At 36.8% G+C, this 19,121-nt stretch overlaps 1 protein-coding gene across 1 annotated transcript in view; it reads left to right on the top strand.

The window, feature by feature from the left end:
* waplb (WAPL cohesin release factor b) overlaps positions 1–19,121 on the top strand; it is a 52,840-nt gene that overhangs the window by 21,046 nt on the left and 12,673 nt on the right. The window contains exons 6-14 of the mRNA XM_079595904.1: positions 4,995–5,090; positions 7,553–7,714; positions 10,699–10,835; positions 10,925–11,036; positions 11,134–11,361; positions 12,270–12,381; positions 12,567–12,664; positions 13,586–13,662; positions 18,203–18,375. Coding sequence (XP_079452030.1) covers positions 4,995–5,090; positions 7,553–7,714; positions 10,699–10,835; positions 10,925–11,036; positions 11,134–11,361; positions 12,270–12,381; positions 12,567–12,664; positions 13,586–13,662; positions 18,203–18,375 — 1,195 coding nt within the window. The remainder of the gene's footprint in view (positions 1–4,994; positions 5,091–7,552; positions 7,715–10,698; positions 10,836–10,924; positions 11,037–11,133; positions 11,362–12,269; positions 12,382–12,566; positions 12,665–13,585; positions 13,663–18,202; positions 18,376–19,121) is intronic.

Raw genomic sequence — 19,121 nt, 5'->3', positions numbered from 1 at the left:
ACACAAAAATGGTGTCCCTAATTACTTGAGTAATAGATAAATTGTTTATTTTTATGTGTTTGTACATTTATTTTTAAACCCATTAGTAGTTCAGCTGGAGAAGTGCCTGACTGTACTGAAATAATTACTCTGTAGCTAATGTTGATGTAACATTGACAACACATGGTACAATGGAATGTTTTTATTATTGCTTGACACAAATTTCACAATTTGAATTTAACTCTTGTGATTTGAAGTACAGTAGATATGTTAATGTGTTCTGTAAATTTTTCGCCCCCCCCCCCCCCCTAAAAGAACTCGCCTAATGCTGTAAACATACAGAGCCAGTCAGCTGGTGTTATCATTAAAGGTTAAAAATACATATTTAATCTCAAATTAAATATAATGTGTTTTTTATCATAACGTTATAATATTTGAATGATATAGGTAAAAATATAAGAAATATGTAATATAGTTATCATATTTAGCAAAATACTCCTCTCCATAGCAATTTTTTAAGGCCAACTAGTGTGCTATGGTCATTAAATGGCTTTCCTGAGGTGAATGTAACGTTACATGACATTGTTCTCCAGCTGTTTATGGACCTCTTTCCACAGTTGAAAAACACTGATCAATCTATTTTATTACATTTCGGTAAGTTGAACTGTATCTTTCAAATTACCTATTGATCATTTGCGTTTATTTACTATTAATTAAGATAGTAGTAAAGAGTAACAGATGATCGGTTCACATGCCGCTTGACCTGAGATCCGTCAGCGAGCTGTCACGTCACATTTACAAGCGGCAAAATGGTGTTTATGGTTTGAATTTCATAATTAAATTGACAGAATCTGAGAGCTGAGATTTTGTTTCATATCAATAGTTACGTTTTCTGTCTTGTCTGTCGGTTTCAGTGTCCTCTTTGCTTCGCCGTTTTTTTCTCTGTGTGAGAAAATGGATGTGTGGCGTGAACGCGTGTGAAAAGTCACTCATTCCCAGTGAGACTCACGCAATTGTCAGAGATGCCAGCTCTGCAGATTCAGTTTGTAAATGTTTTTGGCGGGTGTTCTTGTGCTGCCGGGGTCTTGCTCATTTGCCCATGTTGTTTGTGTAACTCTATGGCAAACGCTGAGGTGCGTCGGCGGATGTTAGAGAAAACCGATTTTCATTCAAATAAATTGACGTACACTACACATTCGAGTTAATCGATTAATCGCCCAGCCCTAGGTAATGTACGGTACGCAATTATTTCCGCTTCGATTGTCAGTACCAAAATACCAAATGGTACCACTGTTCCGTACCACTTTTTTGGGACCCTTCTGTTGGGGTATCTAGCACAGACACACAACACAATGTCTGCGCTGCTTTTCCATTGTTTTCTATGTAAACATGTGGTAGACAGACAACTTAAGTTCTTTTTAAACTGTAAGGAATAATGTACAGTACAGTGAGATGTTTTCCCCGCAAATTAATATAAAAACATAAAAAATCATGTTATTTAAATGAATAAATTATATACAGAAATTGAGCAAAGAACTCTCCCTGTTTAATCTCTTGAGCTGTCAATCACTCCAGTTCAGTGTTTATCAGTGATAGTTTATCAGTTCTGAACTCGCCATAACTCCCATTATAATCGATGACACTGTCTACTGCACAATGAATCTGTTACATTTACATCGTGTCTGCACTTTTTTTCATTGCATTGTGGAGTTTCAGACATAACATAAGCTTGCATAGCTAGAAGCGTTTGTATTTGTGTGTTTGTGTAGATTGTTTCAGCAGTTTGCTTGTCAGAGCTGCTCAGTGGTTGAGAGACCTGGTCCTGTTGGAGGTCTTACTTGGCAGCGTCATTCCCAGTCTTTAGATGGGGATTCCAACTCGTAGAAAAAACACTTCAGGGGGCAGTTTTGATTTCTCTCTGCAAGACCTTCTGGAAGCTTCTAGCCCAGCATGTGGAGCTCTGTATGGGGTGGAGATAGACTTTCACTCCCTGCTAGCATGAAGAACACTTCTTAATTACAGAAGATTAAAACCAGTCTCCTGCAGAGATATGTTGAGGGCCAGACTCTTTCTCTTCATTATTAATAAAAACCAAGCCTCAGTGTTACCCAGTGGACTGCGCCTACTCCTCCTCCTGTAGCCAAGTGCACTTTTATCACCCCCTTCCCTTTTGGCTGTTTGTGCGCCGTCAGTTCCTGCAGTTTGACTCGATCTGGCATCCTCTGTGAGTTGTTCACATACAGAGTATTCCTGCAGTCTGCTTTGAATGTGCTCCCACTGAGACAAATGACCTGCGCTTCAATTCACACTCCGCCAAAACAAACAAGCTGAGAAATGTAGCACTTCTTAATGAGTTTTAATTACAAACATGATTACGGTTGAAGAAGGAATATAGCCATCTTTGTGCAAAGTGGAGCAGAGGCTCATGCATCGAAAAATTTACAGACAATTATCTTCATAACTAGAGTGGATTTGGATGTATTCTCGGGATTCACAGTTGATTTAGTTGCTTTGTTTGAACCCATGTGCGATTCCAGTCCCAACTCTCACAGGTCTCTTTTCACAATGTGTTTTTTGGCTCTGAATGCTCATGTATTTGCTTCATTAACATGAGTATTGATGTTTTTTTTTGTTTTTACCACTGTGGCTAAGTAATTGCCAAAAATGGATGTTTTGTTCCCTTTGCATTATAGTTGTTTGCTAAGGAAAACTTCGCTCTTATTTTTGCTCATCCTTGAGTGTGATTTTGGACAGACAAGCACAAATTGCATTCTCTTCAGAAAATGGAAAAAAAAATGCCATTCAGTGCTGTGGCGCTTTGGCGACCCATGTTTGAATCCCAGCTTGTGGGACAATCCTGTCCCACTCTCTTCTATTTTGCTTCCTAACCAGACTAGGGCTGTCACTTTTTATTCGATACCCGAATATGCATTCGAACATGACGTGAAATATCCGTAATCGAACTACAAATAAACTATCCGGTTTTTAAAGTGCCATGTGTAGCGCATTTTTTACTGTCTATGATTAGACCGTTTGTTTTTTTATTTTAAAAAAGCGTGTTATTTTGAAAGCATTTTACAGGCAGATATATAGTCAGATATGACGGCGCGCTGCAACACGCATCACCGCAGATGATCTATTCATCAAGCGGCAAGCCAACGTGCAAACTATCGCAAATCAAAGTGAAAGTCGCAGACGCTTTAACACACAATAATAATAATCTTCATTAAAAATAAAGAAACGAAATTATCTTACCAGGGCTTCCGCTCTCTCTTATTGCAGTCTTTGATTTTGAAATGTTAGCTGATGATCAATAAAATGCAGCTCATATCTGTTGCTCATATCTATAATATATTCGAATACATAGCTTGGTATTTGATATACGTTCGAATTAGATTTTTCTCAAAAGTGACAGCCCTAAACCAGATATGATGTGATAAGATTCATAGCCAAACATTAGTGTGTGGGCAAACTTTCTCTGGAAGCGCACTGATGTCTAGAACTCGCAACTAAATGATTTTTTTTTTATCAGTACATAAAATAAGTATTATTGATAAGTCCTAGGGTTGGGTATCGTTTGGGATTTTTTACGAAACCGGTGCCAAATCCATACTTTTAAAATGGTACAGGTACCTGAACTGATACTTTATGTAGAGAGAGATCGACTTCAAGTCAAGTTATATATTCATAAATAAAAAAAAAGTTTGCCACGTCTAAGGAAAGCGAAATATTTGAATGCCGTCAGTGCTGGTCAATGATTAAATCAATGCCATCGATCTCTATGAAGTGAAGTATCAGTTTCAGCGTTGCCTGTATGGCGCATTGCAATGCAGCTCAAAGTTACCATTATTCAAAATACATACTTGGTGACTGATAGTCTTTCGCATGGAATACACTTCGATATCACCCTTCTTTTCATCTATTTTCAACATCTGAGGTGAATTGTCGCTTTCATAATGGCTGTTTAAAACAAACCATTTTAAGATTATAGAAAACAATTCAGTAGAGCTGCACAAATAATCATTAAAGGATCGCAATTTCAATTCAAACACCCACACTCAGTTCTAAATGACAACGATTCACCCGTGTCTGTTAAACCTTTGACAAACATTCAAATCTGTGTTCACACTGCTGCTGAATCCAGAGAGCAGTTATGTTCAGTATGTAGCTATGAAACAAACAGTCTTTTCAACCAAAATGTTATTTCTCTGTTTATAAATATTAATATTATCACAGAAGTACTTGGAATAGGATATAAACACTGATGTCTACAGTAGCGAAAATAGAGCAAATCAACTTTTGAAAGTTACTTGGTGCTTCAAATAACGATTTTATCAATTGCATACATTGTTACACCATCAAAAATGTATGTCATTGAATCATTCAAAGTGTGAATAGATTGAAGAAATTCATTCAAAAAACGCTGATTCATTCAGTAATACAAACAACTGAAGTATTTATGTGCGTCATTGAATCATTCATTCAAAATGTTTATTAATATAATTATTTCAGATTAAATAGACTGGCAGCATTTACCATTTTGTTAGAACCTCTAGTGAAAATAGTTTTTAGTTGTCTGTTCAGAATCGTGCGAGAATCGTGTTCTCGGTTTGAAACAAAAAAAATGTAATCCCCTGTTGCTCATCGCCCATCACTGTCGTGGCTGGTTAGGACAAAAACTTTAATATAAAATAGAAAAATTCCCTTTATTGTGTATCATGACGTGTCTGGTTTGTGTCAGGTTTGACATGTTAAAAAACATTTAAAACTATTGTTTCACAATATTCTCTAAATAATGATTTAAAAATTTAAGTAGATTTTTCTTTCAGTGAAACTGACTTAAGGGAAAACTAGTAATTCTGTTCAATCTTAAAATGGGGTTGTTGTCCTTGATACAAGCCACCCAAACCTAATGACCCCAAAGAGCAAAGACAATGAAGACATTAAATTAACCTTAGAATAAGCTCTTGTGTAAAAATGCCCTCAGTGTAAGAGTGTTTCTGTTATTTCCACAGTCGCCTACTAAAGCTGTGTATAATGCAAGACACTGGAACCATCCAGAGGCAGAAGAACTGCAACCCACGCCTCCATCACGATCTCAAGCTCCTCCAGTGAGTATAACACCAAGCACAGGACACTCCACTGAACACCTCAACACAGCCGTTAGTCCACTTTAGAAAGCACTTCAGGCTATGTGTATTGTCACTTTTGTTCGAAATCTCCTACCTCTATGATAGCACTCCACACATTTCTACTTTGGTGTTCCCTCAGTGTTGAACAGTAATAGCTTAGCACCAGAACCCAGCTGTTAAAGTCAATATGAAATGACATTCGCCTTCCACTTTAATTTAGTTTTGTGATTTTATGTAGAGACTTGATTTTATTCATCAGGAATTGATTGGATGGAATTTGCAGTAGATTGTGGAGGATAACGAATTAATTTATTCGAGCTTCATCTGACTGTCACACCGGGTCAAATTTGCATTGTCAAATCGCATCAGAGTGAAAAGTATGAAATGAAATGTAAATTATAGTGGCATTCATTATAAACAATTATTGTAAACACCAAGCCTAAACAAATTTAATTAAATTGAAACTGAAACTACCGGCATATGGAAAATACAAAAACTAAAACCAAATAAATATATAAACTAATATTCAGAAAAAATATATAATTATATGTGACCCGTGCTGGTAAAATTAGTCTGAATGCGCACAGGCTACTTAAGTTACAAGTGAAAGTGTCAATTTTGGTCGAATGTTAGATTTTCACAAAAATTTGTTATTATGCTCTCGTCTAGTTATCCCAATGCTCCAAATAGTAATTAAAGTCTAAAATGATCTTTATTTGTATGTTTTCTGAAAGATGTACCTTCCTAAATCCTATAAAAACTGTTTTAATAATCCATGAATAATCGGTGTTATTCTTTGCTCACTTCTGAACGACTGGCGCTTCCCCTCAGTACAAGTTTGGTATCGTTGTAAAGTGCAGCATTCCAACTTTATGAATATTCATAGCGAAATCTTAATGGCATGACTCTGAATGAATAACATGTGATTTTCAAACTCATGCTGATGTAAAAAAAACGAACTTATTCACACTGACTGACACATCAAAAGCGTGCGCACAAAGACGCCTGTCAGACAGCGCTCGATTCCGATATACACATATCTTGCCGAGTATTCACACTAACATTATCTATGTCTTAAATGAACATTTGGTTAACTGCTGGGAAAAAAATAAATTAGATCCGTAGGTCTTATTTTATAGGCTCTCTGTCTCAATGTTAATCAAACATTTGTGGTATCATGGAAAGAAAAGTTGAATAAACATTTTTCCTGTAGATATGGGTTTTGACTTGGTGTGTTCACATGTTCTTTTTCAAGAAATGACAATGGGTGTGGCATTTCAATCGCAAAGTAGTGGCCAAATATTAAAGATTAAGTGGACGTTTGAATTAAGTGATGTTTGGCAATAATTAAACAAGGAACAACAACAATCACCAGGCCATTGGCACACACGTCAGTCATTTGTTATAATACGTAATGTACATGAATATATTTTTTTATATTATGTATATTACATTTTGTATTTTAACAGTGTTGTTCAATAAAACCATATATTTACTCATTTGAACCAATTATTGTTGCTTCATTATTACAAACTAGCCTATGTATTTTAAGTAATTTTAAAGCCTTTTATTCACTTAGGTGTTTTTTTTTTCCACCACCACCAAAAAAAAAAAAAAAAAAAAAAAAAAATCAGATTAATCGTCGAACGAAAAAAAATTAACAAACGATTAGTCTATTACCAAAATAATTATTAGTGATATTCCTAGTCTTTAGGTATGTTTGGGCTGTGTTCACATTGCAATTACAGTGGTCAGCTCTTTTTTTTTTTTACATTACTTCACCAGTCTACTATTTATTTTTCGAAGTGAAGCAAGTTTACATTTTAATGAATAATTCTGAAACATGCATTTTTTTCTTTGCAATAACTGAGCTTGTTGAATCATTCACATTAAAACCAGAAATGTGTATTAAAGCAAATGGTGTGAATTTTGATTCGGTGCTTTGTGCAAACACTCCCCACATTATGCACTTCTCACTCTACTAACAACCTCTTCCTCGCTCTCTACATTTGCCATCTAAACACAATCAATCCCACACAATTTAGGCAGCCTGCATCTGCTGCCACCAGTGAAGCCCACTGTAATATTAAGCACACTGACAGATATGCTTACGCTTCACTTGAACTGTTTTGTAAGCATTCTCATTAGCTCAGCACCTCCGTTTGTATTGTTCCTATAAAGAAGTTTTCAAAACATTGCATTATTCATTCAAGGATGTGGAGCTTGGCCATCTTCGAAGCGTTTTATTTAGTTGGTTGTGGATTTGGCCTTTTAGCCATTGCTGCATGAGGAATTTATAATGTTCTGTAGCCCATCTTTAGTCATCATGTTACATAACTAGCAGTGGGTTGGTTGTTGGCAGCTCATGGTGTATGTGAATCAACTCTGCCAGTGCTTCCAAACATGTTGTTATGCTTTAATTCTGAGTCGTTCTTGCACAGGCTGTTGCATCAGGAGGCAGTAAAGAGTCGAACTCAAACAAGGACGACGGAGTGTTCAAAGCTCCAGCCCCTCCTCCCAAAGTCACCAAGTCCACCACCATTCCCACAGAACCTTACCAGGACATGGTCACTGCACTCAAATGTAGGAAAGAACACAAGGAGGTGAGTGCAAAAACTTGACGCCCCCTTCTGATTTTCTACAATATAGAAACTTGCTGCATAGCTTCAAATCATGTGCATATTGCCTAATACTTTTTTCAAAATAGCATGCAACACTATGCTGTAATAAACATTTTAGATGTATGTAGTATGCATGTTGTCTCGTCCACATGTTGCATGTTTAATTCAACAAGTGAAGTGACATCCAGTTTTTGTCTTGAAAATAAATAAATTGGTTTGCATGTTTAATCCAGTTATTTTATTTTATTTTTTTACAAAATATTTTAACTTTTAGCATGAGTCTAGAAAGATGTTACATTCATGGCTAATACAATGTTTAATTTTTCTCACTGGAAACATATTTTCGAATCCATTGCATTATGGGAAAATCCCATAGGCTTTTGTAAGACTATGGGGGTGGGGTGTTAACCTCAGTCTCTCTATAGGGGACTATAGATCCTCCATAACAAAATATAATAAATTTTAAATTTACATCAATCTAGTGCACGTTGAAAGAAAAAAGTCATATACACATACTTAATAAATTACATTACTTTTCTTCACACAAATTTTGCCATTTGTGCGAATGTGAAAATGTATAACTGGTGCCTGTTGCGTTCCTAAATGCACGGTAAACTCATATCACATGCAGAAATTAAGTTAACTGCATTCATTCACTGCTTACATGATCGGCCTGTGGGCAGTTCACAAAGTGCACACGTCACTTTGAAACAAATAGACTTAAGTCAATCGCCTTTTGCGATTTGATAAGGGGATTAAGCCTGTCAATATTTGTTCATTTGACAGATACCTTGCCAAAGCAATGATGCAAAACACAATGTTAATGACCTTATTTTTTATTATCAGAAGTTTAAATATACTTTGTTCATTATTAAACTTTGGCGGGACAGATTCGACTGTTAGTCTAGTTAATGAATGGGAAACATTGAGATACTTACCCAGTACTGTAAACTATAGGGGCTTTCGCACCGGAGGAACCTTTTCATAGATCCTAGAACTATTAGCGGAAGTTCCTGGTTTTTGGCGTGTTCGCACCGCTGGAACTAGGAACAATATTATTTCTAGGAACTCCTTTTGTAGGAACGATTTTAGTTCTAGGAATACTAAGAAAACTAGGAAACTAATTTACCTCCTACTTCAGAGCACTATAGGAACTAACCGTGACGTTAGTATACACTGATTGGCCAAACACACGCGAAACACCAGCACCCGCCATTTTAAAAAAGATTACAAATTATAGCCTATATATTTACTCCAGAAACTAACTTTACTAACATGAAACAGTGATAGATGGGCCTCTTAACCTTTACGCTAATGAGAAACTCCAACGCAACTTTGTGGGGACAAAGCCAAACATGATTGTGTTTCTGCTCAGCTTGCAACACTGGACATTAACCAAACGGCAAACGCTACTAAATTTTCATTACTATGTATAAAAGTTCTATTTAATAACGTATTAGACAGGACTGTTAGACATATCGTAAACTAATGAACACGGAGAATGCAAGCACTGTTTGCCCAGGCATTAAAATAAAGGCCCGCCGCACCATCAAAATAAGAGCCACAACAACAATCGCGGTACCACAAAGACAAATTGCCCCAACATTAAGGGCGTTAACTACACAGTAAAATAAAAATGAATATTTCACAAGTATTCATTTAAATTAACGGTAATTTACTATTAAAATAATAGTAAAATTAATTTCTTTACTTCCAAGAGTTTACCCTCAAGAAACAGGGTTATAAATGTTTCTCATCAAAATCTGTGATATGTGTGAAAAGCATGAAATGCTGTAACCTGTCCTCAAAAATTTTTGAAATTGTGAAAATAAATTGTAATTAGTGCTCATTGCATTCCTAATTGTACGTTAAACTCTCATCACACACAGAGATGGAGTTAGCTGCATTTACTGTCAACCGAGCTTATCTGAGATGCTGAAAATGAGTACTGGAACTGTCTGAAATATTCAAAATCAATATGTATATCAAAATCTATACTTCAACAACACACATCCAGATAGTTCATGCACAATACTGCCAATAGGATGGTACAACTGGACCCTTTGTCCCAGGCCTGGGCTTGAGTTAGACTGGAAACATCTTTGAAACACTCACTTGGGTGTTGTACTGAAAAAATTAAAAAGCTGATTCTGTATTATTAGGTATGGCTTAACTACTACGTTAAGACATTTATAATCCTCTAGACATTTGAACATTTGGCAACGTAATACTGAAGGCCCAAGCAGGAGCCAATTAAATTTGAAATTCAGTGGCATGGAACAAATGATAAAGGCATAAAGCTTTATCTTAAATATGCATACAAAGTAGTGCAGCTGTTTTTCTATAAATTTTGGATTTGAATGTCTCAGTGGCAGCATATTGAAAGCTCTGCCATGATCATTAAGACTGTTATAATAAAACATAAATACCTATTGATGGGGCCCAGAAAGCACTGATGTTCTGTAGAGTAATTCTTATTTTGGCTGTTAAGCAGTTAGAAAGGTGTGCAAGCCCACCTACGTTACAAGTTACAGCCCTCACCCCTTACTTTGCCCACTCACTGAATGAATGGTCAGTTTTCATTTAAGCTAAAAGTTGTAAGCTGTTTGGATTGTTCAACATTTAGGCAGTTTTCAGGCCCCAAAAAGTTATAACAAATAACACTGTGCTTTTGTTTGTTATAACTCTGATTTGGGGTCTTTCTATTAGCTTGTAGGTCTACATTATCAGCGAATAATGAAGCTTAACATGCAATACTTTGCTGCCCTTGGGGAATTACATTCCTTTGCATGCGTATTTATATACCTCAGAAAAGCAGAACCCATTATCAGAGAATGTTTCTGTCAGTAATTTTGTTGATGAGATTAACACTGCATGTAGCTTTGACACCACTGTGCTCTGTTGCACTGGTAAATGGTAACTGAGCCCACAAAATAACCAACAACATGCTTGCTTTTTCTCTACAGTTGTACACCGTTGTCCAGCATGTGAAGCACTTCAATGATGTGGTAGAGTTTGGCGAGAATCAGGAGTTCACCGATGACTTTGAGTATCTTGCCACTGGTCTGAAGACTGGTCAACCCCTTAACACACGCTGCCTTAGGTACAGAAATCATTCCTCACTGTATAATCTGACCATTATCCAATATTTAAGCTATGACCTAATGTTTGTTCGTTACAATCCCTGTGCAGTGTTATTAGTTTGGCCACGCGGTGCGCCATGCCCAGTTTCAGGATGCACCTGAGGGCTCGTGGGAAAGTGGCTCAGGTCTTTAAAACTCTCAGTGATGCACCTCAACATTCAGTAAGTCCAAAGACTTGTGACTCTCCTAAAATCTTTCCTGGCTGATGTCTTTATACATTTAATCTGTTCTACTTTGCTGTCTTTGTCCCTTCCTCAGAATCTAGCTTTGTGTACGGCCTCTCTTATGTACATTCTCAGCCGAGACCGCCTGAATATGGACCTGGATCGGGCCAGTTTAGATCTAATGATTCGTTTACTGGAATTAGAACTGGACAAATCCATTGCTGATCAGTTGACGACGAAAGAGATGAACAAAGTGAAAGAAAAGATTCGCAAACTCTGCGAAACCGTCCACAATAAGCATCTCGACTTGGAGAATATCACGGTGAGCTTGAGATCAACTTGTGCTTTAGCAGCAGTGCTGTAGTTCTGTTTGTTTCCATCTGCAAACTTTCCTGTCCAGGATTTGGACAGGACAATAACTTTTTATTATTCTGCATTTGTGATAGACCATGCGTATGAGAGATTGTGTTCATTTGGGGTTTTCAGAAAGGTTCAGTTTCTGCTCCTCCGACCTAGTGGATGCACTTCAGAGCTTGGATTGTGCATTCTAGGGATATTTTCAAAATCTATTATTAGGTGGATTGTCTCTGTCTTAACTCTAGTCTCTGTGTTAAAGGAATAGTTAACTCCAAACTGATTTAAAACAAATTTGGACTCTTTATCAACTCTTTATTGGAGAAGGTTTAACATGCTGTTGACAGTGTAGTTTTTGTAAGCGGTCAGAAAATAAATCAGAAAGAAATATAATTCTAGGATTTTAAAAGTTGAGTTGTACTTACTTGACTTGTTATTTTTGTACGTTGAAAAAAACAGAGACATGAGTCATGACTCACTTGTCAAAGACATCTGGAGCATGTGCACATAGGCCAGCAATTAAAAATACACAAACTGAACACAACAGATCCTGTGTGACAGCCTACTTAGAATGTTTGCACACTAAAGCACCGTGATTAAACCATCTACAAGATGTTGTCTCTAAATTCATAAATTAATTCAAAAGCACCCTTTACTAAAGTATTTGATTTACTTGTTTTAATGTTTTTGCTTGAGCCATAAGACTGACTAATATTATCAAGTCGTGTTTCTTTGCATGTCACGCTCTCCATTTACATTTGTTTTAATGTTCTGTTCAGCAAATAGAACTTTTACATTTGCATAATAGTCATTATAGCTGAATGTTTTTTTATAATATCTCTCAGACTGATTGTGCATTTGCCTTTTTCTCGGCAGACGGGACATTTAGCCATGGAGACGTTGTTGTCGTTGACGTCAAAGAGAGCGGGGGATTGGTTTAAAGAAGAACTCCGGCTTCTGGGAGGCCTGGACCACATTGTAGATAAAGGTCTTCTGCTTTTACAGTGTATTTGCTGAAGTGACCTGTATAGTATTAATGACCTATTTATTATTTAAAATCGAAGAGCAGAGAGATGTTTATTTTGTATTAGTGATGGTCCCTTTTGAGTTTAAGATGCATGCATTTTCGAATAAGATTATTTTAACAGTGAGTTTATGTGCGTGTTTCCTTAGTTAAAGAGTGTGTGGAGAACCTGAGCCGAGAGGATGATAAGGAGAACCTTGTGGCGTCATTGTGGGGGGCTGAGAGATGTCTTCGTGTTCTAGAAAGTGTAAGTCTGATATTTATCCACACTTTTGAGTTGTGATTCTTAGACATTAATTTTTATTGTTACCTGCCAGGTGGAGTATCCACCTTATTTTGCAATGTGGAAGTAAGCCATTTTTTTGTAAATGTGTGAGACATTCCATAAGAAATTCCAGTTTGCAATATCAAGATGCATAACGGATAGTTTTGTACAGCTAAAAATAACTGGAAGCGAATGACACCAGAAGCCTCACACATTCAAGTTACAAATGGCCGCGCCCACTCTCATATTTAAAAGGTGGATAAATTGCCCTGAATAAGATCAAGTAGATCCAGGCTGTTTCTACTTGAACTACAAACCCCATTAACATAGATTTCACGTACATTACAGCATTAACAGCATAAAATGATATGCTGTCACATGGTTTTTACAATAAGACATTTTCGTTGACTTTCCAAAGATGTGTGGGGCCATGTTTTTTGTTGAAATAAATTAATACTTTTATTCAGCAGTCATGAATTAATATTTGAATATTTGGCTCGAGGTCTTGGTGCAAAGGACCCTAGGTTGATTTTACTCCGGACCATCCCTTTAAATTTATCAAAAGTGACAGTAAATAGATTTATAATGTTAAAAAAGTGCTGTTTTTCTTAGTAATGATGCTGAAAATTCAGCTTTGCATCACAGGAATAAATTAAAATTTTAAAATAGGCTATATTCAAATAGAAAAGTTATTTTAAATTGCAATAATACTTAAAAATATTGCAGTTTTTACTATATTTGATCAAATATATTCAGCCTTGGTAAACATAAGAGACTTATTGCAAAATAATATCATTTTTTTACTAACCTCAAAATTTTGAATATGTTTAGATGCTAATTTGACAATTTAAGAGGATTTAAAAAGAAATATATACATATTTTTTATGTATTCTTTTGATACAGGTAACCGTTCACAATCCAGAAAACCAGGCCTACCTGATCGCGTACAAGGACTCTCAGCTCATAGCGTCTTCAGCAAAGTAAGTGCCTCCAAAATAAATGCAGTTGTTCAGCAGTCTATCTGTGGTTTTATAGTAACGTAGCAGTACTTTTGTCATGTTTTCTGTTTTTGGCAGTAAGACCCTGGTACTGTTCAGTCAGGCAGGGTGCAGGTTAACCGTGAACTTTGTGCTAGCTTTGCTCATTACAGCAGACAGCCTCTAGACTCATTAACAACCCCAATAGCTACAGGAACACTTTATCAACAGCACCAGCTGCCAAGACCATAAGCGCAGAGCTGCTGTGCCAGAGAACACCCTCTGATACAGCTCAGGCCATGCTGACATTTCTTAAAGAGACCAATCATTTCAAACATTAACAAGAGTTGCATACTGTCTCAAGTGTCCAACTTAAGAGCACTTAAAAGGATAGTTAGTCCATAAATGAGTTGTCATTTACTCAATGTCATCCGAAACACTGCATACAAAGAAAGTTTACAAATATCAGGAGAGGTCAAGCACTGTAAAGGTAGTCCATCTGTATCTGACATCACACAACTTCTCCTTCTCCTATTCTCCATATTAGAATATGAACTGAAAGTAGTCATAAAAAACTTATGTTCAGCTTCAGAAGACTTTGGATTTACTTTCACATTTTCTTTACAGTGTAAACCTCTATGGAGTTACATGGCAGCAAATTTGCTTAAACCGTAAAAGAAAAGAAAAATCCATTAATTATTTACAATATAAGTATTGTATTAGAAACCCAATTGAAGCAGTTACTGGCCAGGGTAATATAATACAAAGTATATTGTACATATTTACTTATAGTGTACGTTACATTTTATGAAGATGTATATTAAAAAAAATATTTGCGGAATGCTTTATTACATTTTATGTAAAGGGTCCCTTTAGCGCATGAGTCACATTAACTACTTTTGATTATACCTTTCTCCATATGCGTTATGAATTTTCTTTTTTTCTGGCCTTGGGTTCAGAAATCACTATTTTTGAATTGATATTTTTATTTCCATTATCCCCAGCATGTAATTGTCTCAATACTTTTTGTGCTGCAGACATGAATAATACCTCATAGTGCTCATACTTTCTAAGCAATCAGAATTCTTGCCTGAAACTGGAAGATGATAAAACGGGTAACATTTTATATAGACTTGCATTGAAAGAGGGAAGCAAAGCCATATCTAGACCATAATGTCACAGAAATGTGAAGGCTCTTTTGATTTGGGCCAGTAAGAGTTCACACTATAGCAAACACCCCAGCAACCAGATAGCAACACACTAAAAAAAACTAAAAAAAACGCCATGAAGCAACGCTCTGGCATGGAACCACATTTTCCGATTTCAGTTTGAATATTAAGAGTAAAGCATATTTAAAGTGGTGGTTGAGTATGATTTCCCTTTTCTAACTTTAGTTAGTGTGTAATGTTGCTGTTTGAGCATAAACAACATCTGCAAAGTTATAACACTCAAAGTGCAAAGGAAAGGAAGATATTTGCTTTTAAAGAAAAGGACTACAACAAACGGCTGGTATGGACTACACGGCATTAGGGCTGTCAATCTTCCTCTATAATACTATTCGAATTCCATTCCTTATTTTATTTAATATTCGAATAATATTCGAATATTAAATACTCAAATTCATCCTATTATTAATATTTGCGACATTACACAGGCTTATGGATCGTCAATGCCACTATAGCATTTGGTTGTTGTTACACGTTCTGTCCACTAGAGGGACAGCTAACATTACAATAAACATTTAGAAACGGGTGATCGCGTTTTTTTATTAACAATAAAACAGCGGAACAAAATGAATGACTTTAATTTGGCAACTTGAATGGACATTTTTCCACTGATCAGTTGTCTGATGTTGTGTCAGAGTTTCACAACTCTGTCAGTGATTGTTGCGCGGCTAGGACAGCAGACAGCTGGTAAGCCCCGTGATGAAGAGAAGAACATAAGTCATTCTTGCTGGTTTTAGCAGCGGTTCCTTGGACAGATCGCCTATAGCTTGTCATGGTGTAGCGTTGTCAGATGTGCCCTAATGGTGTGTTCACACCGGACGCGAATAGCGCGTCAGGCGCGAATGGACACAAAAGTGGTCAAGTGTATAACTAGACGCGGCAGGCGCGAATTTGACGCGCTATTCGCGTCCGGTGTGAACGCACAGTAAGGTTGCAAGTTGAGGAGTGATATTTCATTCAGACTTTATTTGTGATTTAATTTTCCCATTTATGATTTGAAATCCAAACACCTTCCACACATCGCTTCTCAAATTGTCAGGAGTGGTGATCTCCGTTTCCATGGAGACATTGCTCGCCGCCATTATTGACAGTATTGTTATGACGATGCAGCGTGGATAACGCGCACAATTGTGTTATGATTCAATTTTTTAATTGTTTATCAGATGAAACAAAAGCATTTCATTTTCACATGCCTGTGTAAGCCAAGTTGGCGAGAAAGGCAAGATATCATATAATTTTTTTTATAAAAAATAAAAAAGCAATATTCGAATAGTAACTTCAGCATTCGAATAGTATTGATTTTTTTAATATTCGAATTATATTCGAATTTCGGAATTCGTTCCAACAGCCCTACACGACATTCCTCCCGGGCTAGTGACATCACTAACCCTAAAATGTACATAAACCCCGGGAACATGCTGTCCATGTTGAGAAGAGGAAAAGTTGTTGTATAAGAGTACATTTGTGAGTCAACTCAAACTGTAGCATCCATCTTTTCACATGCAATAGAAAGTCACTCTGTGTGCATCTCACAACAGTTCCTATACGAGCGATTTATAGATTACCATGACAGAATATGCTAATTGGAGATAGTTAACTCCACATCAGCAACATAAATTCATCAACTAACCATTCAGAGACGTCCTGTTGCATTCTACATGTTGTCACTTCTTCTTGAGTCTCTCCATCTTTGTCTGACTTCGTTTTAACATTAAAGACAGAACAGTTTCTGCCATTTGTGTCTGCGTGAGTTAATCGCAGCTGCTAACACACACGAGCTCTTGAAACCCCGCCCTCTGCAGCAGCTCATTTGCATTTAAAGGGCCAGGCATAAAGCGGTGCGTTTTTGCAAACCCTCAAAAATAAATGTTTTAACATGCTATATACAAATATCTGTGGGGTATTTTGTGCTAAAACTTCACAAACACTCTGGGGACATAATTGATTTATTTTACATCTTGTGAAAAGGGCATTTTACCACCCCTCTAAGCATCTCTTATGGTAAATCTAGCTCATACTTGTCTGCTTGAGGCAGTCGTCTCTCTTCCATTGCTAATGTAATTATGAGCTGATGGCCCAGCTCTCTAGATGAGATCAGACCCTTCAAAGAGTGCACAGCGAACTAAACACGGGTGCTCAGGACTATGAAGAGGATCTAGAGGAGTCAACAAAGTCTGCTCTCACACACACACACACACTTTTTGAAAGAGCTCGTTCAGCTGGCTCTAATTCAATTAAGAGAGTACGGCAGGCCTGCATTAATAATGACCCCACTAATATATGAGTACATGAACCTCTACCTCCATTTCCCATCTCGCTCGCTAATGACCTCACATTATGCTAAGCGCATTAGTGGGATTTTGCATGAAGCTGGTCATACTGTAACACTTGTGCTTTGGTTGCTGACTGCCTCGGTTGCTATCTCACTCACTCACACACGCACACATCTTGGGGCCTAATAGAGAGGAAGAGCTAAGTTTCCCCCCTCTAGAGAAAGCTAGTGCAGCTTGTGTTAGTGTCTGCTGACCTTGGCTGTGGTGTAAATGTGATCCATTAGGGATGCTGCAGGCTGTTTTTCCATCTCGAGTGTTACTCTGAATGGCCATTATTTAAATGCTGATGGAGCACTTGTAGGACCAGATTTAGAGTTAAAAATTTCTAATATGATGTCACTTTGTACATTAAGAGCCTTGTGATGCTCTGTGAAAGACTGTAAATTATGATTTAATTTATCAAGAGCAGTTATTTTTGTGCTTAAAGTAAAATATGAAGTTTCGAAGGGTCCTTAAAGTTGTTTCTTAGCTGGTTTTTTTTGTGTGTGCTGCAGGACACATTTTCTACCAAATGACAAATTAATTTGTGCCAAAATACCGCAGAGTTTTATTGGATGCACAATTTTTATGTTTTATTCACCATTTTACAGGATAAGGTTCTTTATTTTACTATCCTAACTATGCACAATAGTGTTAGCTGCATTTTATTATTTGCATTTATCATTGTTTATCCCTGCTCTCTGCCAAGTTATCAGAACACGCCTGTGACCCACTCATTGAGAACAATACCTTAAATTAATTTACTTAATTTGTAATTTCGGGTTCTCCTGTTGTTCTGAACCACATGTGACTGACTTTCTTTTGTCTTCATACAATGAAATTGAATAATAAATAAAAAAACACCATCATAACTATTTAACGTGCACTACATATACCAAGACTTCTGAAGTTATTTAACTTTTGTGTGAGAAAATTTGTGAACTGTCCTTTGAAGATGTTTTTGAATATTAAAAAAAGGGACATGACATCTTTGACTGTTTTTAGGGCATTATGGCACTGTGAGGAGATGATCCAGAGGTACAGTCGAGAGGTGAACAGAGGCCTGTGCTCGTCGGGCACACCGCTACCCTACTGCAGCAACAGCAACGTGGGGAAAGCTGTAGAAGACTGTATGCGAGCCATCATTGGAGTCCTGTTAAATCTCACACATGATAACGGTAAGTACAGAGACCAGAATGTTTAACAAAACAAATTTTCCTATTTGACAGTGAATGAATATATTGTAAATGTAACAATGTTGAAAAAGCTACTTTACAATAGTAGTTTACCAAGTTACAAGGTATTCTTTAAGGTTTAGTTCACAAAAAAAATCTAAATTGTCATCACTTTCTCTCCCTCGTTCCAAACCCATAAGACCTTTGTTCATCTGTGAAATACAAAGATATTTTAATGAAACCTGAGAGATTTCTGCGCCCCACCCCCAACCATTGAAAACCCATTCCAAGAACACTGACATTTTAAAGTTCAAAAAGGCATTGTAAACTTAATTCATATGAATCGAACAAGATGGGAATTGTTTTCTTTATGACTGGTTTGGTGTTAATTAAACTGCACACACACCTGACAGTGAAATTATATACTCATGACAATTTTGGGACCTTTTCTGCAGCAGTTTCCTTGCTTTTGACAAGAAAAATTCAAATGCATGTTTTCCCCCATAGAAAATCATTTTTCTCTGCTCTAAAGTGATATCACTGACATGGGTTTTCCATTCACAGCACACAGACCTAGTAACCTTGGTGCTTTAAGTTAGTTACTCCCCAACACCCCCCAAACTGTAAATAACAAAGTATACTTGCATAAGGGTATGTGTAGCGATGTAATGCAAATTTCGTTCTTACAACAGAATGTGCATACTGAACGCATGCAGGTAATACCAAGGGTGTAATCCAATTGCTGTTAG

Source organism: Phoxinus phoxinus (genome assembly GCF_949152265.1).
Source record: "Phoxinus phoxinus genome assembly, chromosome: 21".
NCBI classification, from domain to species: domain Eukaryota; kingdom Metazoa; phylum Chordata; class Actinopteri; order Cypriniformes; family Leuciscidae; genus Phoxinus; species Phoxinus phoxinus.
Note: the sequence above shows the minus strand (reverse complement) of the source record. Positions and strands in the feature narration are given on the sequence as shown.